The sequence below is a fragment of the Trachypithecus francoisi genome, unplaced genomic scaffold (assembly GCF_009764315.1).
Source record: "Trachypithecus francoisi isolate TF-2019V2 unplaced genomic scaffold, Tfra_2.0 Lachesis_group1, whole genome shotgun sequence".
Taxonomy (NCBI): Eukaryota; Metazoa; Chordata; class Mammalia; order Primates; family Cercopithecidae; genus Trachypithecus; species Trachypithecus francoisi.
The window spans coordinates 82265772-82288481 of record NW_022681454.1 but is presented as its reverse complement, the minus strand read 5'-3'; the positions used below and the strand labels follow the sequence as shown (position 1 = coordinate 82288481).

At 36.9% G+C, this 22710-nt stretch overlaps 1 protein-coding gene across 6 annotated transcripts in view; it reads left to right on the top strand.

Moving 5' to 3' along the window:
* The window catches only part of OCIAD1 (OCIA domain containing 1), a 63945-nt gene extending 41351 nt beyond the window's left edge, over positions 1-22594 (top strand). For 4 of the 6 annotated variants that reach the window (XM_033214720.1, XM_033214719.1, XM_033214718.1 and 1 more), the window contains exons 4-9: positions 3607-3660; positions 9642-9689; positions 10741-10876; positions 12927-13096; positions 18299-18451; positions 22067-22594. In XM_033214720.1, coding sequence (XP_033070611.1) covers positions 3607-3660; positions 9642-9689; positions 10741-10876; positions 12927-13096; positions 18299-18451; positions 22067-22104 — 599 coding nt within the window. In that variant the 3' untranslated portion in view covers positions 22105-22594. Of the gene's footprint in view, positions 1-3606; positions 3661-9641; positions 9690-10740; positions 10877-12926; positions 13142-18298; positions 18452-22066 lie in introns of all 6 variants that reach the window. The other 2 variants (XM_033214721.1, XM_033214722.1) reach the window with 2 other exon arrangements.
* Positions 22595-22710: the final 116 nt, after the last annotated feature.

Below are 22710 nucleotides of genomic sequence, written 5' to 3'. Positions count from 1 at the left end.
TTTCATACATGTGTACTACTAGTTTTCAAATGATAGAGTATAAGAGTGATAAGAGTATGGGCCGGCATAGTAGCTTACATCTGTAATCTCAGCATTTTGAGAGGCCTAGGTGGGCGGATCACTTGAAGTCAGGAGTTCAAGACCAGCCTGGCTAACATGGTGAAACCCTGTCTGTACTAAAAATACAAAAATTAGCCAGGTGTGGTGGCAGAAACCCTGTCTGTACTAAAAATACAAAAATTAGCCAGGTGTGGTGGCACATGCCTGTTGTCGCAGCTTCTTGGGATGCTGAGGCAGGAGAATGGCTTGAACTTGGGAGGCAGAGGTTGCATTGAGCCGAGATTGTGACATTGCACTCTAGCGTGGGTGACAGAGGGAGATTTCATCTCAAAAAAAAAAAAAAAAAGAAAGAAAGAAAAAAGAGTATAGACTCTGGGGCCTGATTGGCTGGATTCAAATCCCAGCTCCACTCACAGTAGCTGTGAGATTTTGGGCAAGTTCCTGAGGTCTGTGTGCTACAATTTCCTTATCCATAAAATGGGGATAACTGCCTAGCTCATGAAATTATTATAGGGATTAATGCAATTTAATTAAGTGTTGGCTATCTTTATTGAATAGCTATTAGTGTTATTGTGATTAATGAAATAAAAATTTTATTGACTACAATTAGGAATATAGAGTAGCTTTTGTTACTGTGAGGGGAGAAGAGTTTAAAGAATCGTAGGAGTTCTTGTACATATTGAGTATAGTTTGGGACTGTGGTAATAATGTGCACTAGGTTTTGGTCAGCAGTATTATTGATTTGCCTATAGAAACATTATTTAACAAAACAGAAATTACATACTGTAGTGGAAAAGGCCACTGACTGGGGAGTCAGGAGACTTGAGTTCTGATCTCAGCATTACCACAAACTAACCAGCTGTGTTACTTTGAGCAAATGACTTGTCTTTTCTGGATGTCAGTGTACTCTCATTAGAATGAGGACTAGATAATCTCTGAAGCCTCTTTCAGTCTTACTATCATCTTTTTCTGTGACATAAAGTAGAATACCTGAGTTGGAATGAGACCTTAGGTCTACTCCATTATCCCTTATAGCATGAGAAGAAGCTATGCAAAGACATTGTGGTGAATGGCAGAACTAGTACTAGAATTTCCTCGAACAGACTATTACTCTGCATTAAATGGGGAAAGCATTATCCATTGTAGAAATGGCCAACTAACTCATTGCCTTTTATTCTTATATGATTCTTCAGTGCTTCATGTTGCAATCCTTGAGTCAAGCTGGAGAAAAATGATTGCAAATTGTACTGGTGCTGTAATTAAAAGGGATTTGTCCTTTGCAAAACTTTAAATGATAATACATGAAGGCATTCTAACCAGCCAACATTAAAGAAACCATATTTCCAGCAAAGGTAAAATCTGTTAGTAAGTAGGATAGCGTGAATTCAAACCTTAGCGTTTGTGCAATTTGTGTCTGATGGCAAAGTTAATGCCCTATTCCAAAGTGATGGATTTTAATCATGAAATCTGTGTAATAATTCAAATGTCTTAATTACTTTGGTTCTTAAATTGTCCATGTATGGTTTAGACCAGAGTTGAACAAACTAGACCATGGACCAAATCTGTTTTGTATGCATGAGCTAAGAATTGTTTTTACATTTTTAAATGGTCAAGAGGCTGGGTGCAGTGACTCAAGCCTATAATCCCAGCACTTTGGGAGGCCAAGGTGGGCTGATTACTTGAACCCAGGAGATCAAGACCAGCCTGGGCAACATGGCGCAACCTCATCTCTACAAAAAAAAAAAAAAAAAAAAAAGACAAAAAATTAGCCGGGCATGGTGGTGCATCCCTGTTGTCCCAGCCACTTGGGAGGCTGAAGCAGGATGATCATCTGAGCCGGTAGATTGAGGCTGCAGTGAGATGAGATTGTACCACTGCATTCCAGCCCTGGTGATAGAGTGAGACCCTGTCTAAAAAAATAAAATAAGATAAAATGGTTAAGAAATCAAAGGAGAAGAATATTTCATTACCTGTGGAAATTACATGAAATTCGTAAATTTGCATCTAAAAATAAAGTTTTGTTGGAACACAGCTATGTTCATGTGTTTTTGGATTGTCTCTGGGTGCCTTTGCTTTAAAATGGCAGTTGAGTGACTGGGACAGAGATTGGCCCACAAAACCCAAAATATTTACCATCTGACTCTTCATAGAATGTGTTTGCCAACCTCAGGTCTGGAACAGCACCCTCCAGTGTGGCAGCCAGTAGCCACATGTAGTGATTTAACTTTAAAATAACTTACAGTGAAAGGATATAAAGCAAAATCATAAAAGGAAAGGGAGCATGGAGGGAAGTCCAGCGGAAACCAGGTCCCAAGAGTTCTCTCCCCAGGGAGAGACTTCCCAGGACGTGTAAATTTCTCCAACAGCTAGTCATAACAATGTGTGAAGTTTTATCTACCAGGGGAACTCATTAGGGACTCAGTGCCCATGGTTTTTATTGGGGGCTGGTCACTTATGCACCCTCTGCCTAACAGGTTCCAAAATTCCAGACTCCCAGAATGAAAGCAGGTGTTTGGCATGAACTGTATTTGTTCAGACAGTTTAGGCACAGTGAGCCAACACACATATCAATGGGGGGAACTGTTTATAAGTCAAGTACCAAGACCAAGTTGATCACAGGATTGGTCACTCAAAGACCAACTTTCATTATCACAAAAAATTCTGTTAGACAGTGTTGTTGTCCAAAACAGTGATTCATAGCTCTTTTTAAGTTATAATCCCCTTCAAGATTATGAGTTTTGGATTTTTCACTCTCGGTTTTAGGCATATATACAGATGTAATATTTTCATATAGTTCAAGGCGTTCACTAGTTTAGAAGAAAGAACATTAGTGTTTAAAATATGTGCTTTTTAATTTTTGCCCCAGCCACCGTATGATTATGGTCAAATATATTTTGTATTTTGGTTTAGACAGTGTAATACAGAGCTTAAAAGCTTGAGATCTGGTATCAGACAGATTTTATTAGAATCTGCCACCAACCATTCAGCTAGTTGTTTGGCCTTAAGCAAATTACTTAACATCTCTAAGCTTCAGTTTCCTTATCTTTAAAAGGGTGGTAATAACATTATCTACCTTGTAGAAATACGACAAAAAGTGTAATAAGTGAGATAATGCGCATAAGGCTTTTAGCATGATGCACAGAATTTAGTCATTATTCAGTAGTGGTTCTTATTTGTAACTTGTTTCTTACCTCTCCCTCATTAACTTTTTCCCCTTCTGTAACTTCAGAAGTAATTTTTAGTCATTTTTACTGTGTTGTCTTAGTTGATGCTGTTAATGAACAGCTGGCTATTTGGAACCTAAGCCTAGATGGCTGATGAATTAAATATTGTTTAATATTTTGTGATGTTTTCTTAATTTTAAAATGCTCCTTTAATTTTTCTACTATGTATGCAGTACAGCTTTTAAAAATGGAAGTCTTTTTTAAAGATCTTAGTTTTGCAATATAATTCCCAGATGGTTTTACTGATAGTCATTTATCTAATGAACTTTAGACAAAATCTTTTACTTTTGTTGACATTAACAAGGTCTTTTTCCTCCTATAGCTGTGCCTTTGGCTGCAACAAGTATGTTGATTACTCAAGGATTAATTAGTAAAGGTAAATATTTAAAATTTGAATGTATTTAGCATTTTGGATACCGTGTTTGTTTTGTGGTATTTTCCAGATCTTTAGAAAAAGTAAGGGTAACAATGTATCATACTAAACACTGTGTAGAAATTCATTGATGAATTTCTACAGTATTAAATATTTTGTCTCTATGGACCCACTGGCTCAAATATCATGACTTGAGAATTTCTCCTGCACTAATAGCATCATTAACAACCTTCAAGAGCAAGAAAGTAACTAAACACCAGTATTAGCAGGGCAAACCTGGTCTAGGTGGGCCAATAGCAACATTATCGCCTAGGAGCTTGTTAGAATGCACATTCATGGGGACCAGGAGTCTGTGTTTTAACAAACTCCAAGTGATTCTTATATAATGATTTAAAGATCAGTAGCTCTCTAAACCAGCTTTGTCTGACCACTTGGTGGGGATGAGTGGAGGTGAGTTAGCATTATTTAAAAATTAGAATCTCAGGGGTCTGGCAGGTGGTCTATTTTTAACAAGCCACCGAGGAGACTTTCTTGTCCTAAAGTCTATTGGGTCAAATAGTACAGTGTATTCATGTGGAATTGAGTTTAGATTGAGTATTAAATGTCTTGAGTCCTGCATTTAAAATTTAGTGGAGTAAGCAGTAGAGTTGCTTATTTCATTTACTTCATGAACTATCCATCTGGTAATGGGAAGGTATCCTGGAAAAGGATGGTGACGTTAGGATGACCTAGAGGCCTATCGTTTTCATTAACTGGCACCTTCAAAAATGTGACTTAATGATTGGAAGATTTGGCCTTTTTACATTAGGATATGATGTACGGTACTTAGTTTTGACACAATTAGTTGATAAAATAGTTTTGGAGGCAAATGAGAGGATTTTTTTGGGTAAACATTTATTTAAGGAACTTCTGAAGAACTTTATTACAATACAGTACCATGACAAAAATCTTAAACATAGAAGCAAGTCAAGATATATGCACTTATATGTCCTGAAGACTAAGCTGTTTTACAGACTGAGATTGGTTCTGCATTGTGAGAGAGAAAAAAAAAACACTCGAATTACATTTCTTTGTAGGAAAAAGTGGCACAGGGATGAAATTAACAGTGTTTATTATTGTTCTGCTTCTTTTATCTGTTTTAATCCAGTGTGTCTTTTAATAATGATTGGAGCGGCCGGGCACGGTGGCTCAAGCCTGTAATCCCAGCACTTTGGGAGGCCGAGACGGGCGGATCACGAGGTCAGAACATCGAAACCATCCTGGCTAACACAGTGAAACCCCGTCTCTACTGAAAAATACAAAAAACTAGCCGGGCGAGGTGGTGGGCACCTGTAGTCCCAGCTACTCGGGAGGCTGAGGCAGGAAAATGGCGTGAACCCGGGAGGCGGAGCTTGCAGTGAGCTGCGATCCGGCCACTGCACTCCAGCCTGGGCGACAGAGCGAGACTCCGTCTCAAAAAAAAAAAAAAATGATTGGCGCTAGGTATGCAGAAGGTTATACAAAAGAAATTTAATAGCTGCTAGTAGTTCACTGGAGGAAACAAGTAGATGTGAACATACGTTGAAGCAAATAGAAAATTTAATTACATACTTAATACGCTACTGAATTGTATAGTAGCGACTCTAAGAGTTGTAGGTGTTCAAAGAAGAAAAATCTTTGTAGGGCTTTTGTAATCAAGGAAAGTTTCTTGAAGTAAATTTTGAAGGATGGGCAGGATTTAGATGAAAAGAAAAGAAAGAACATACCAGGAAGGAGGGACCTGATGATCAAAACAAATAGGCATGACTATTGGGAGAGGCAATCAGGACTGAACTGAAAAAACAAAATCATTCAGGGAGGAGTGAAAACTCCATTAAATAGCTGAAATAGAGCCAGGAGAAATTATAATTTGGATTAGGTTATGAAGAGGAGAAAGTTTTTTAGAGATTTTGGGTTTAGGTGCAGTTGAAGACTTTGGCCTACTTGAAGGTATGGTAGAAGTGACACTGGGAGGCCGAGTTAGGTGCATCACGAGGTTAGGAAATCGAGACCATCCTGGCCAACATGATGAAACCCTATCTCTACTAAAAATACAAAAACATTAGCCAGGTGTGGTCACACGCACCTGTAGTCCCAGCTACTCAGGAGGCCGAGGCAGGAGAATCGCTTGAACCCAGGAGGCGGAGGCTGCAGTGAGTCGTGATGGGGCCACTGCACCCCAGCCTGGGCAACACAGTGATACTCTGTCTCAAAAAAAAAGGTAAAAATTGGGAGAGACTTTAAGAAAAGAATTTGGAACCCACCAAGGCATTTTGCATTTAATCATAATCCCTGATATTTTATACAGTGGTCCTTTTGTATCTGTGAATTGGTTCTAGGACCCTCCAGAGGATACCAAAATCCACGAAAGCTTAAGTCTCATGTAAAATGGCCTAGTAAAGTTTACATGCATATCTGCCTGTATACTTTAAATCATCTCTAGATTACTTACAATACCTAAGACTATGTAAACACAATGTAAACAGTTGTTATACTGTATTTGTTTAGGGAATAATGACAAGATAAAAGTCTGTACATGTTTAGTATAGATGTAGTTTTTTTTTTCCTGAATATTTTCTATCTGCAGTTGGTTGCAGAACGCGTGCATACGGAGGGCTGCCTGTGTCATACTCCACGTGGTCTTAGATGTTCCCTCTGTTTCTTCCTGATCTGCCAAAACCATTTAAACATGCTCAGGTCTCCTCTAACTTGAGAACATTAAAAAGAAAAAAAATCCTCCCTCATTTATTTTTCCAACTACTCCCAACTGCCTCATATTTGAAGCCAGAGCCAGACTTCATGAATGAGCACTTCACTTTTTACTTCATTTAACCCATTGCTGTCAGTGTGAGACTATCCATATATTCTACCATTTATAAGTTCAAAAGTTCAAAAACGAACAACCTGTTTGTTGCTTACATATGATGGACAGTTTTTGTTCTTGACCAACATTATATAACTTTAACCACTTTTTCTTGAAATAGTCTATTCTGTTGGCTTCCATGAAGGCATATTCCTAAGATTTTTCTCCTGCCTCAGGGGATTCCTCCGTTGTTTCATGTTTTTTGAGTGTCTGATATGTACTATACATTGTTGTATAGAACTAAACAACAAAAATTCATGACCTCTTGGTGCTTACATTCTTGTATAGGTTTTTTTGTCTACTTGTTTTGGAAATGTTGGTATTATTATATTCTGGATATAATATATAATATGGATGACCCTTCTATAGGCTCCTCAAACGGAACTCATCATTTTCCACAAAACCAATTCCTCCTTTCCCTTCATGACTGAGTGGCATTAGTACTATCCAGGAGACTGGGACATTATCCTTCACATCTATCCCTTATCTGCCCTGTCCAATTAATGTCTTTTAGCTCTTAAATGTCTTTATTAACTATCTACCTCCATCTGTACTGCCACTATAATTAACACAACCATATTGTCACAAAGAGTATTGCGTTAACCTTCAACAAATCTGTTTGCTTCCATTCTTGCTACTTCTCCTTAGGAAAATAAGCTATTTCTAGTACCTGACAGAGGGCATACGTAGTGCACATAGTACTCAAATATTTGAGGGGATGAATAGCAACCGTGACGCTATTCTCTTTGTCTTAACTCTCTCTCTAGATTGTAAATTCCATGAGAGTAAAGAGTGTGTCTTGTTTCCTGTTAATATCCAGTATTTAGTGCCTTTATGTTGGAAGTGGTCTATAACTAGTTGGTGACAGTATGAAGGAACAACTTTTTAATGTAAAAATAGAGATATTCTTACCATCTTCCTTTTTCTGTTATCATCCCAGTGATATAAATGAAGGAACTGAGGCTCAAGGCACAGATTAGTTGTCTGTTTTTGTACTTTAATTACATGAAATCATACACTGAAGTATTCTTTTATGTAAGTTCTTTCAACATAGTGAGATTTATCCAGTAGTGTGCTGGAACTGGTTTGTACTGGCTCCTGAGAATTGGCTGTTAAATTTTCGGAAACTTCAGCAAGCTGGTTTTTAAAGTGTTGGTAGTTGGCCGGGTACAGTGGCTTACGCCTGTAATCCCAGCACTTTGGGAGGCCAAGGCAGGCAGATCCTGAGGGCAGGTGATTGAGACCATCCTGGCCAATATGGTGAAACCCTGTCTCTACTAAAAATACAAAAAATGAGCTGGCATGGTGGCGTGTGCCTGTAGTCCCAGCTACTTGGGAGGCTGAGGCAGGAGAATTGCTTGAACCCAGGAGGTGAAGGTTCCTGTGAGCTGAGATGGCGCCACTGCACTCCAGCCTGGCGACAGGGCGAGACTCATCTGAAAAAAAAAAAAAAGAATTGGTAGCTTTACACTATGGAAACTGACAAACATTAAAATTAGAGCTTTTTGTAGGGAGTGCTGGTTTACCAGCACATCATTGCACTTAACCACGTTGTTGCATGTAGTTGTCATATAGTTTTCCTCTGTGTGAATACATCAGTTTATCTGTCTGAACTGTACATTGATAGTCAGTAGTTTTCAGTTTTCACTGTTACAATTAGTTCTGCCAAGAATATGGTGCCTTTTGATAGACATTTTTCTGGGTCATAGCTTTTGTATATATTTATTTAGCTTTAGTAGTTATTGCCAAACTGTAGACCAATTTATACTCCTACATTCTCATCAACACTAGCTATTTTTATGTCTTTTATGTTTTAGCCATTGTGGTAAATGAACACAAATATTGATTGCATTGTGGCTTGAATTTGTAGTTCCCTGTGACCAATTAAGTTGAAGACCTTTTCATTTGTTTATACTTCATTTCAGCATATCTTTTTTTGTGAAGTATCTGTTTAAGTCTCTTAACCATTTTTCCATTGTATTGTCTTTTTTCCTATTGGTTTTGTGAGACTTCTCTGTATATTTTGGAACTGAGTCTTTTGTCAGATATAGATATGGTGATTATTTTTTCCCCACTGTGTTTAACTGTAGTTTTCAGTGTTAATAGAGTCGAATTTATCAGGTTTCTTCTTTCTAATGAGTGCTTTTTGTTGACTCTTTAAGATCTTTGTCTACTCCAAGGACACAAAGATGGTCTCATGCTTTCTTCTATAATATTTTTTAAAAAAATATTTCATATTTAAGTTTTTAAGCCATCTGGATTATTGTTCGATGTAGGATCAAGGTACATTTTCCCCTGTTAATGGATATTAATTGACCCAGCACTGTATTTGAAAAAACTATGCTGCAGTGTTGTCTTTGTCATAAATCAAGTGTGCAGGTGTGGATCTGTTTCTGGACTCTTAGTTTTGGTCAGTTTACCTGTTCTTGTACTTAATACCAGACTGTCTTAATTACTACAGCTTTATCATGTAGATATTCCTATCTGGTGGTAGTCAGTTCTATAATACAATTCTTCAGTGTTGCCTTGGCCCTTTGTGTTCCACATGACTCTTAGAATAAACTTTTCAATTTTTGTGAAACTTTGATTTTAATTGGAATTGCATTGTATTTGTAGGTGAAGTTATGGAGAATTGCCATCTTTAGAATATTGAGTCTTTGAATTCTCAGTAAGTTTTATAACTTTCAGTGTAGAGATCTTTCATATCTTTCAGTAGATTTGTTCCTGGGTTTTGAGTGTTTTTTTTGGTGCTGTAATTAATTCTGTCTTGTAAAAAACGTTTGTTTTTTTGGTTTGTTGTTGGTATAAACAGTTTTTCATACACACACACACACACCACACACACACACACATATATTTGGTCTGTTGGCCTTATATCAAGTGATCTTTCTAAATTTACCTGTTCTAATACTTTGTAGAGTCTTTTGGATTTTTGTCATATTTCTCTTGATATTGAATTCATTTGGTTTTCCCTCTTAAACAGTCTAGGGTTCTCTAGGGTCATGGAAGAAGCTAATGTTGTAAAATTATATTTAAAGATAGCCTTTACTGATTTTTCTTTCTCTAACAATGTTACTAAGAAATACTTAACTCTTTTCTTTAGGAATACTTTCAAGTCATCCCAAATATGGTTCCATCCCTAAACTTATATGTAAGTATAAACAACATTGTAGTTTTCATAGCTTTTTAAAACTTAAAAATAAAATTATTTTTATCAAATGTTTTATCATGTCTTACTCATATTAGTTATGTGGTTACGTGCTGTGATAAATCAGTTTGTTAAAGCATTTCATTAAGTGGATTACTTGGATATTTTATTGTTAGCATAAAAATCATTAGTTGAAATAGGCATTTTTTGTGTCTTTCTAATGTAATAGAACTATTAATTTAAATTTATTTTGTAAGGATAAAGTATTTGAAAATACATTTTTGGTCTGTCTATGGGGAAAGAAAGTTGTGCACATATTCTGATTAATCAAAGTATATTTAAAATTAAGCTTAATTTTTAAAAGAAATCTCTCTAATTTACATTTTAATATGTAAATAAGCATAACTTATTTACGCATTGCAATTAAGTTAATAGAAAAAGAAGCTACATTGCTCTTCAAAGAAGTGCCTGAGGCTTTTCATGAGTCTTTCAGGTTAGCCTTTCTTTTGTATTGGAAACTCATGTGATGCAGTAATTGCCACGTTTAGTTTATGGTTCGTGATTTATTACTTTAAGGGATTTGTTGCACCTAGTTTTATTTTAAAACAATCTTGTGAAAATGGCTGTGCATATGATTTTCTGTTTTGTAGGAAAATAATGGCCTAAATCCTTGTGATCTAGTTCTGTTTATTTAGAACTCAAAATAAATAAATGTTTGGATGCTTTTATTTCTTATCCATTCCTCTTCTCATTATATCTTTACTAAATCTTTCCTATATATTTTACAAAGTAATTAGTATACCATATTCAATTTATTTATAGCAACTTTATTTTGGCACACTTTTTTTGGAAACTGAATTATATCCATAGACTCTGTCTATGAACTCTGATCTGATTTAGTTTTGGTTTCTTCTACCATTATTTCAGGAAATCTCAGTCTTTCTAAACCAAAGACATATTTAGAATCACACTTTAAAACAAATTTTTCTTTTAGAAAATACTTTTGTCTGAAAGGCACATTCAGTTACACTTTTTGTTTGATTTTACAAATAAGTTGCTTGTATCATGGGATACTTTGCTGGAAAACTTTCTTATGTGAAAACTTGCCAAGAGAAATTCAAGAACCTTGAAAATTCCCCGCTTGGAGAAGCTTTACGATCAGGACAAGGACGACGATCTTCACCACCTGGGTAGGCCAGATTCTGATCTTTACTTAAGATTTTTAATTTTTAAGAAACAACTAGATGTTGTTATAACTCACGGCCCAAAAACATTGCCTGAAGGACCACTGGATAGTTGCCATTTGCTGTAGGCTAAAAGTAATTTGTTTCAAAAATTGGAGCAAGACTTGCCATCATTTATTTATTTATGAATGAATGAATTAATGAATGATGAGGCCTCCCTCTATTGCGCAGGCTGGAGTACAATGGCATTATCCTAGCTCACTGCAGCCTCGAACTCCTGGGTTCACAAGGTCCTGCTGCCTCAAGCTCCCGGAGTAGCTAGGAATACAGGCGTGAGCCCCTGCACCCAGCTAATTAAAAAAATTTTTTTTTATAGAGATGGGGATCTCACTATGTTGCCCAGGCTGGTCTTGAACTACTGGGCTCAATTGATCCTCCTGCTTCGGCTTCCAAAATTGTTGAGATTAAAGGTGTGAGCCACTGTGCCTGGTTCTTCATTTTTGTTTTGTTTGGTTTTGAGACAGTTTCACTCTGGCTCCCAGGCTGGGAGTACAGTGGCGTGATCTCGGCTCACTGTGACCTCTGCCTCCTGGGCTCAAGTGATCATCCTCCCTCAGCCTCTGGAGTAGCTGAGACCACAGGCATACACCACCACGCCTAGCTAATTTTTTGTATTTTTTGTAGAGACAGGGTTTTACTGTGTTTCCCAGGCTGATCTCAAACTCCTGTGCTCAAGCAATCTGCCCCACTTGGCCTCCCAAAGTGCTGGGATTACAGGCGTGGTGAGCCACTGCATCTGGCCTTCATTGTTTTAAATGTAGAGTTGTATCCTACTGGGAGTACATGTTCTAGAATAAAGGATTTTGTCTTGATTCAATTTGGCACACCTTTGGTTACTATAGTTTGGACTTTTATTTTGAATTCCCAAATCTTATCAATCCCATCCATCTCTTAACAGATACCAACTTTTCATTTTAGTGCTTCTTAAACAGATAGGCAGGCAGTGTAATCCCCATGAGAGAGAATTACTTGTATCTGCTTTAGCAGATTAGTGTTTATGTAGATTCTTAGCTGTGACATTACCTTCTCAATTGACATGGGAAATGAACATGGTTATTGAAATTAGACCTGATTTAAGGTGCTTTTTCTCTCGAAGAACTTTCAAACATATTAAAATTATCTTGAAAGGCTAATAGTTAGAAAGTTGAGTATACATTTCCTATTTTTCTATATTGACAGTGACCACTTTTAAGATGTATAAGTGGGTCAGGACTTTTAAAAAGTGTTTTGTTGGCTGGGCGCGGTGGCTCAAGCCTGTAATCCCAGCACTTTGGGAGGCCGAGGCAGGCGGATCACGAGGTCAGGAGGTCAAGACCATCCTGGCTAACACAGTGAAACCCCGTGTCTACTAAAAATACAAAAAATTAGCCGGGCGAGATGGCGGGCGCCTGTAGTCCCAGCTACTCGGTAGGCTGAGGCAGGAGAATGGCGTGAACCCGGGAGGCGGAGCTTGCAGTGAGCTGAGATCCGGCCACTGCACTCCAGCCTGGGCGACAGAGTGAGACTTCGTCTCAAAAAAAAAAAAAAAAAAGTGTTTTGTTGGCAGAAAGACCAGACCTCATTTTACTGTTTATAAATAACTGTGTTAAAAGTTATTTCGAGGCCAGATGGGTGGCTCATGCCAGTAATCCCAGCACTTTGGGAAGTCGAGGCAGGAGGATTACTTGAGCCCAGGAGTTTGAGACCAGCCAGGGCAATATAGTGAGACCTCATCTCTGCAGACGACCAAGTAGTGACGCATGCCCTGTAGTCCCTCCTACTTGGGAAGCTGAGGTAGGAGGATCACTTGAGCCTAGGAAGTGGAGATTGCAATAAGCCGAGACTGCACCGCTGCACTGTAGCCTGGGTGACAGAGTGAGACCCTGTCTCAAAAAAAAAAAAAAAAATTTATATGTATATATAGTTATGGAAATAAGGTATATGAAAGAAGTTATTTTAACACTTATTTAAGATACAGGCAATGACTCATATTTCTTAATATGATTTTTATTTACAGGCAGTATTACCAGAAGTCAAAATATGACTCAAATGTGAGTGGTCAGTCATCTTTTGTGACATCCTCAGCAGCAGACAACATAGAAATGCTTCCTCATTATGAGCCAATTCCATTCAGTTCTTCTATGAATGAATCTGCTCCCACTGGTATTACTGATCATATTGTCCAAGGTAGAAACTTCTCTTGAAATGAATTTCAACATTTTATGGTCCAACGTATGTATAAACTTTATTTGATGACCTTTTCTGCTGGATATCACCTGTGTGTTCTACCATCAATCATCAACCTAACCTCAGCATGTTTGTTCATTTGTTTCTTCATTCATTCAACTTTTCTTGAGGACCAGTAGATGTTGAGGACTCTGCTAGTCGTGGAAGAAGATGAATAACGCTTGGTTCTTGTGCCTGAAAAACTCTCAGTCTGTTAGAAGATACAGAAATACAAGGATAAATTACTAGTATGTCCCAGTAATTGAAAATACTAAGGCAAGCTTAGTGGAATAGTGAAGAAGAAATGATAAATCATGTCTCAGGAAGTAGAGGCTCCAGGAACGATTTAAAAAGGTTACATTTGGTAGGCTGGGTTTTAAAGGCTTTCAACTTTCTTGTCTATAATATAAGAAAGAACTGTTGTCAAGTGAGAAAATCCATGTGAAAATGTTTTGTGAAGTTTGTAAATACTAGCTTTGAAGATCACACATATAAGTGCAACAGCATCAATTATGGATTAAGGCTTGGATTTGAATCATAATTGACATTTACTAGCTATGTGACCTTGTAAAACTACTACTACATTATAATAATGTAGTAATATTGTTATAACTACTTTATAATGCTTTCAGTTTCTTGATCAGTTGAATGGAGATGATCATAACCTCTCTTAATGAACTGTTGGAATTAAATGAAATAATCAGAGGCAATGCCTGGCAAATAATAGACTCAAAAAACATTAGTTTCTTTCCTTCAGTCTGGTCTGTAGTGTAAGATGAGGAATTAGAAACAGGAAATACAGGTCTATAATTCTTTATCTAAAATCCTGAAATTCAAAAAGGTTTAAGCCAAGTTTTCTTTTTTTTTTCTTTGAGACAGGGTCTTGCACCGTCGCCCAGTCTGGGCTGCAGTGGTGCGATCTTGGCTCACTGCAGCCTTCGCCCCGTGGCTTCATGCCATTCTCCTGCCTCTGCTTCCTGAGTAGCTGGGACTACAGGTGCCTGCCACCACGCTGGGCTAATTTTTTGTATTTTTAGTAGAGATGGGGTTTCACTGTGTTAGCCAGGATGGTCTTGATCTCCTGACCTCATGATCCACCCACCTCGGCCTCCCAAAGTGCTGGGATTACAGGCATGAGCCACCGCGCCCAGCCTGTTTTTGTTTTTTAATAATTAAACTAATAATAAAATCTGACCTGAATTCATTTAGCAGAATACCCTGACCTAAATTCACATAAGTTATATAAATGTAGATTTTATTTACTTTGCCAGATAAAATTTTTCCATTAATGTGTTTGCTTACTCATTTCTGTCCTAAACCTCTGAATGGGTGGATATTAAGTAATATAAGGGATATTTACTATAGTATTTTTCTAAAATCTCAAACTGAATTGTGAAACATATCGGACCCCAAGGTTTGGATAAGGGATTATGGACCTTTGTAGAGTATACTCTTTAAATTTTAAAAGATTAGAGGGAAAGAAGTTAAAGGGAGGGGAGAGTATACAGTGGAAAGGGAGAAGTTGATTATAGGTCAGAGAAGGTTCTAGAGAATGCAGAAGGGGTTCTAGGTAGGTCAGAATATAGAGTAGCCACTAGCCATATGTGGCTATTTAAATTAATTAAAATTAAATGAAATTTAAAGTTCGATTTCTCAGTTGCTCTGGTAGCATTTCACTTGCTCAACAGTCGTATGTGCCAGTGGCTACCATGTTAGTGCCAATATAGAACATTTTCATCATTGCAGAAAGTATGTTGGACAGCACTACTTCAGAGCAAAAGTCAGGGCAAAGGGGTGAGTATTACCCTTGTATTAAGGAAGAGACAGGAAAGAATGGAAGTTCAGATGGTTAAAGAGTTTGGATGAAAGTTACTGAGAGCTTCTTAATCCTCAACTCTGATTTTTTATTTTTTTCTTTAATGGTTGGAAGCAAAGGCATCAAATTAGTCAGAAAAGGAAGGAAGGGAATGGGCAGATTAGGAGAGAATGGCTAAAGTCACTATCTTATCTCCAAAGGCAGCCGTCCTTGTTCCTCACTGTGTCTCATTTAACCAGTCTGAAGTTCAAATCCATTATTCTTGTACAGTAGTCCCCCCTTATCCATGGGGGATAAGTTTGAAGACCCCTCTGGATGCCTGAAACCTCAGATATTACCAAATCCTTTATGTTCTATGTTTTTTTTATCTAGATGGTTACTAAGTTACTTACTAATAGGCAGTGCAGTGTAGACAGTGTGGATATGCTGGACAAAGGGATGATTCAAGTCCTGGATGGACCAGAGTGGAACCTCACAAGATTTTATCACACTACTCAGAACAGGGTGTAATTTAAAACTTATGAATTGTTTATTTCTGGAATGTTCCATTTAATATTTTCAGACCATGGTTGATTGCAGGTAACTGAAACCCTGGAAAGCGAAACCACAGATAAGGGGGCACTACTGTATTCTAGACATGCACTAACTCTTTCCTTGTAATGACTTGCATCCTTCCCACCATTTGCATTAGGAAATTCTGTTATATAGTTTCTTTTCCATACAAAAGCCAACAAACAAAAAACCCTTTGGTCTCTACCCACAGACTACTTAGCAAGGCCATGTCTTAATATTGTTTTATGCCTTCCACAGCAGCCATCCATCCATCCACTGCTCTGCCTTCTGACCCACTTTTCTAGAGAAAATCACAGTGGCTGCTTTTTTACTGCTCTCCACATGGGCCAGCAGTGGCCTGCTTTTGCTTTGTCCCAGATGCTGTCCTCCCTTACCATGGCATCTTCTTTGGTTTAAGTCCTACTTTAGTTCTGCTTTTTTTTTCCAGGAATTCAGAGAGTTATTAATCTTTTAAAATAGCAAGCACTCCTTCGTTGCTGTTAGGAGACTTAGAGTTTATTACAGTTACATTTAAATCAGTGCCACTTTACATTTTTCATTTTTTAGTCCTTCCAGTTCTTTGTAACCTTCTCAAAATAGTAAATCATATTCTCTCCACAATATGGGAAATTCTCTTCTGTCTTCTTCTGTCTTATTTATATTTTCATTATTTGTTCCAGAATTTTATAACAGTAAAATATTTTTTATAAGAAAAAGTATTAGACCTGGAAGGAACTTCAGAGATCATCTACTCAAACTACCATTTTAAACAATTGAGAAAACCAGGATTCAAAGAAGCTTAGTGATTTGCCCAAGGACATTTCCTAATTGTCAGCAGAGTGTGGTTAAGAACCCAAGGTTCCTGAAGTACCCACGATTTCCTTCAGAATTTTTAATATAACATATATGGTGAAGGGAAATGAGTTCAGTAATTACTTATTACTAATGAAATGCGAAGTGTTTTAATCCCAATATAAGGTTGCAATGTTTTCCTTTACATTCTTTTTTTAGTAAGAAAAATTTAGTTTTGAACCATCATATAATAATACAAGAACTAATTAGGAGAAATTTAAATCCTCTTTGCTTTATATCAGTACAGTATATATTTATTTAGCAGAATAAAAGTTTATGGTTGAAAACGGCTGAGTGCAGTGGCTCAGCACTTTGGGAGGCCGAGGCAGGTGGATCCCCTGAGGTCAGAGTTCAAGACCAGCCTGACCAATATGGCGAAACCCTGTCTCTACTAAAAATACAAAATTAGCTGGGCATAGTGGCGCATGCCTGTAATCCCAGCTACTCAGGAGGCTCAGGCAGAAGAATCACCGGAACCTAGCAGGCGGAGGTTTTGGTGAGTCAAGATCGCGCCACTGCGCTCCAGCCTGGGCAACAGAGTGAGACTCTGTCTTAAAAAGAAAAAAAGAAAGTTTATGGTTGAAAACATTATTTAATGTATAGTTATGTTGCTTAGAAAATTCTAATTATTCACTGGAATCTTACCTTTGAGTTCTAAATAAGTATCACAAAAATTATTTTTTAAAAAATTAATATTAAAATTATATGCCCGATTTATATTTCTCATTGAAAACATCTTTGAAAAATAGTACTTTTGGTGTGGTATGTGGTATGTAAGACTTTGTAAGTTAAATAGTTGTTCACTGAATGTTAGCATCTTTTTTTTTTTAATGTTCATATGGCCTTTGTTGCTGTTTATAAATTTTACAAACTGCGTTCACTATTTGATCCTGTCAACCAATATTAGGAGGAACCACTGCGTTATATTTACATTTGACTCTATGATAATATGTAATATTCACATTTTGACTCTCTTTGGGAGAAATAAAGAATAAATGTTAGTTCCCAGGCCAAAATAACAGTTGATACTTTCTTCTGCATCAACATTGCATCTTTTAGACCAGAATGAAAACAATACATATTCTGATTAAAGGCTATGTTTTATACTTTTCAAGTAATTATTTTCAACTTTTTTTTTTTCTTTTTGGAGACAGATTTTTGCTCTTTTGCCCAGGCTGGAGTGCAATGGCGCAATCTCGGCTCACTGCAACCTCCCCGTCTCTGGTTCAAGTGGTTCTACTGCCTCAGCCTCCTTAGTCTAGGATTACAGGCATGTGCCACGACACCCAACTGATTTTGTGTTTTTAGTAGAGATGGGGTTTTTTTGTTGGCCAGGCTGGTCTCGAAATCCTGATCTCAGGTGACCCACCCACCTCAGCCTCACAGAGTGCTGGGATTATAGGCGTGAGCCATTGTGCCTGGCCTGTTTTCAAGTATTTTTGTTTAAATTTCATAAAATGGTAAAATAAATGATTTTTGAAAATAGCTGGAGTTGTTTTCATAGAGTCTGTGGTTATAGGACTATTTATATATTGAGTAAAATCTGTACTATGTCAAGTGTTATTCAGTTGTCACTAGTAGAATATATTTCTCTTTTAATTCTGTATACAATATGAATAACTCCAGTTTAAAACACTGGTATTTTAATGAGTTTAAATTGTACGGTTATATATTATGATACCTATTTTTCTTCTGGCTGTGGTTTAGTTTTTAAAATCTTTGATGTCCATTTTAATTTTTAGAAATAAAAGCTTAAAAATATAGGCGGAAGTAGGTTTCAGTTTGATAATTATCTTGGTGAAAGTATAGTACCTGTGAAATGGTGGTAATAATTTGATTCTTTATACTATTTTGATCGTAGGTAAGGAGCATTTGTAAAATTTAGTTGCTTTAGAGTTATACAAATCCTTTTATTACCATTTATTAACTGTTTGTTGTTTTAGGACCTGATCCCAACCTTGAAGAAAGTCCTAAAAGAAAAAATATTACATATGAGGAATTAAGGAATAAGAACAGAGAGTCATATGAAGTATCTTTAACACAAAAGACTGACCCCTCAGTCAGGCCTATGCATGAAAGAGTGCCAAAAAAAGAAGGTATGATAGTTTAGTCTGAATCACTGTACTGTTTAGGATTGGAAACTAAAACATTACTTTAAACAGTACTATAAAAAATTAATATGTGATTTAACTCTTTAAGCAGTTAACCAAAGTAAAATATTTTTAAAATAGTACTTTACAGTTATCTGTTCTTCCTTTTTTTTTTTTTTTTTTTTGAGACGGAGTCTTGCTCTTGCTCTGTCACCAGACTGGAGTGCAGTGGCACGATCTTGGCTTACTGCAGCCTCTGCCTCCTGGGTTCAAACAATCCTCCTGCCTCAGCCTCCCAAATAGCTGGGACTACAGGCACCTGCCACCATGCCCAGCTAATTTTTTGTATTTTTTTTTTTTTTTTTTTTTTTTTTCTTTTTTGAGATGGAGTCTCACTCTGTCACCTGGGTTGGAGTGCAGTGGCTGGATCTCCGCTCACTGCAAGTTCCGTCTCCCGGGTTTATGCCATTCTCCTGCCTCAGCCTCCCGAGTAGCTGGGACTACAGGCGCCCGCCACCTCGCCCAGCTAGTTTTTTGTATTTTTTAGTAGAGACGGGGTTTCACCATGTTGGCCAGGAGGGTCTCAATCTTTTGACCTCATGATCCACCTGCCTCAACCTCCCAAAATGCTGGGATTACAGGCGTGAGCCACCGTACCCGGCCAGTTCTTCCATTTTTAAGGTGTTCTAAAGGCCATTTTGTGTTAGAAAATGCTGAAGTCAAGGCCAGGCGCGGTGTCTCATGACTGAAATCCTAGCACTTTGGGAGGCCAAGTTGGGTGTATCACTTGAGGCCAGGAATTGGAGATCAGCATGGCCAACATGGTGAAATGCTGTCTCTACTAAAAATGCAAAAAAAAAAAAAACAAAAAAAAGGTATGGTGGTGCATGCCTGTAATCCTAGGTATTCGGGAGGCTGAGGCAGGAGAACTGCATGAACCCAGGAGGCAGAGGTTGCAGTGACTGACAGCACGCCACTGCGCTCCAACCTGGATGATGGAGAGAGGCTCTGTGTCCAAAAAAAAAATAATGAACTCCAAATAGTAAGACTTAAGACAGTAAGATTAGTTTTGTAATACAGGGTAGAGAGTATATACTCATTTGACTGTTTTTCTCTTATAAAAAATCTCCTTGGAGATCTGATAGTCTTATTTTCCTAATGATACACCTATCACATAAGTTGCTGTAGTGACCTGAGGTTGGCATCGTGCTATAATACCACTTGTGGCCTAACCACGGAATGATTGAGTAATGAGATTGATTTTCTTTGTACGTTTGGGTTTTTCTCTTGTTTATTTTTTTCTTCTGTGTTTTTTTGTTTGTTTTTTCTTTTTGAGGTGGTTTTATTCTGTCACCCAGGGTGGAGTGCAGTGGTGTAATCATGGTTGACCTCCTGGGTTCAAGCAGTCCTCCTACCTCAGCTTCCCGAGTAGCTGGGACTATAGGTGTATGACACCATCCCTGGCTGTTAAAATTTTTTTTGGTACAGTGGGTTTTTCCCTATGTTGCCAAGGCTGGTGTCAAACTCCTGGGCTCAAGCAGTCCTTTCACCTTGACCTTCCAGAATGCTGAGATTGTAGGTGGGAGCCACTGTGCCTGACCTTTCTTGTACATTTGTGAAATTGAAAGAGTTATATACCATATACACCAGCTTCTAAGGCATTTCTTAAAGAGGAAAAAAGCAAAAAAAAACCTACTTTTAAAAAATAATTGTGAATTTTTAAATGCTGATTTCTTTTAAGTCTTTTTGAAATAGCTATACATTAGCCAAAGTAAATTTTTTGATACAAGTTTACCTCTAAAGGAAGAGGGCATTTGAATAGGGTTTTGTAGCTATTTCAGTATAGGATTTTATGATTTTCTCTTAAGGAATTTCAGAGTATGTGTCATTGTTTCAAGGTTTTCTATTTACTACTTTAAAAATGGAAAGAATAGATCTTTGGTACCTTCTTGAAGGTCATATGCCACAGATAATGCAAAAATACATGGAAGTCTTTCGTATTTGTTGTTATGGTCAATTTTTAGAGGTAATTTTATTTTTAATCATTAGTGGTTGCTTCATTTGGAGTTCTGTTTTTATAACCATGATAGATAATATCTGCATCATATTATTGATGTAAAAAAAATCTACCTTTGAAATAAGTTAGGGATCTACCATACTTTTGAATGTTTATCATCAAACAACATTTAGTATAAACTATGCATCTAGTGGCCATTGCTATCTATAATAAGTAAAGACTCGTTGGTACTTTGTTCTGCTAATTAATTTGAGGATTTAGATTGTAAGCTCTGTGAGGGCAGAAAGTAATATTTTTCTTATTTTTGTAATCTTTTCTATTATTGTCTGCATAGCATAGTACCTTACACTGTATCAGAAATTGAGTATTTTGGGTTAGGCTTCTATAGTAATAGAGGTTAAGAAAGGAAATTTTGTAGACCTTTAGTATTTGCTGGAGTTTGACATTTGTGATTTTTGACTGAAGTCTTCAAGTTCTGTTACATGACACAAGAATGTGAAATGTTTTTTTTTTTTTTTTTGGGTAAAAGGCTTTTTGTGTGCTTTATATAATTTAAAGAAAAGACTTGTTATGAAATAGTTTCAGTGATTTTCTAAAATATTATTGAAATTAGTACAGGGTAGATTCACAGGGTCAGAAAGTGTCACTTAACGTTTTCACCTAATTAGATATTTATCTAATTAGAAATTAAGACTCAGAAATTTTAAAAATTCAAGCATGTATTCTATTAACTGCCAGAGCAATGTCACCACACATCCGGTAGCTTCTAGAAAACCGTGTAACATATACTCATGAGGGAATGAGAGCAAGGGGAAAAGGCAAAATGTGAAGGATAAGGATATATAATGTCAGTATAATAATGAAATAATTTTGACTTCATGTATTCCCTGAAAAGAGTCCACACTGTGATAACTGCTGCTTTATATTGTTATGATTACTCATAGACAGAGGCTGTGTTGAAGAGGAGCAAAAAAGTAAAAAAGTAAAGGAGTAGAATAGACGGTGGAGCACGTTTCAAAATGTAAAATGTAGAGTACCTGTGAAATGTAGTAGTATTTTCTTCTTATAGTAGTATTTACGGCCCTGAGAGAGAAGATTGAGTTAATTACAACTTGAACACTTGACCATTTCTACTGCTGTATTTTTTGTGAAAAACGAAAATTCAAATGTTTGTTTTATTATTTCCCACTAATTTTTTTTTTTCCATGTGACTTAATATGTGCCACACTTACTTAGGTAGTACAGTAAAGATGTAAAAGTACCCAGGCTTTGGATCTAAACAGACCTGTACTCAAATCTCGGTTCTTGTTAGGGCTTGTACCTTGGGCAAGTTACTAATCTGTTTTCTCACCATTAAAATGAGAATTGTGTTTAGAAGTTTGTTATGCGGACTAACTATTTATGTAAAATTCTAGATACAATGCATTTGGCCAACCCCAAGTTGACAAAAGTCTGGCCGTCCCCTTTTTGTAATTATAATTTGACTCTCATGTGCTTTTATTCAAATGAGAGAGAAACATAACTTTTCATCATAGCAACAAACTTAAAATAATCTTTTACTTATTATTGCTTGGAATCATCAATTATTTGTGCTTTTTTCCTAGTCAAAGTAAACAAATATGGAGATACTTGGGATGAGTGAAAAATTACATCATTGGACCTACTGAAGGAGTTTCAACATCCAGCTTCATCTAGGTGGTCGTGATTACCTGCATGCTTTGAGATCAGCAGCAGTCTTCATAAACACATTTAAAACAAGATCCTGGGTTTTTGTGGTTTGACTTCTATGGCGTGTTAAAAAAAACCCAGATTTTTAGTGTTAATATTGTGTAAATGTCCTTACCTTGGGGATTCATTTGAATGATGGTATTATACCATGATTGTATACAGTTTGTGAAATTGTTGCAAGGGCAAAGATACTCTCATAAAACCATCAAGAGATTACAATGCTCTAGAATCAGCATATATGAAAATAAATGATATCTGCATGTTGAATTGGGGTGGGTGGGGGGAGCAAGCATAATTTTTAAGTGTGAAGCTTTACATTAGGAAATTATGAAAAAGCGTTTTTTCTCCGATACTTGCTGTATTATCTTAATGTTTATGGCAAATAAAATGTAAAGGAACATGCAGCAGCCCTCATCTTCCTTGATTTTATGGTTTTATTGTTTGTAATTTATTGATTTATTTTTAAGCTAGTTATAATCATGTAGGTAAAGGAAATAAAGTCATCTATAATATTTAATAA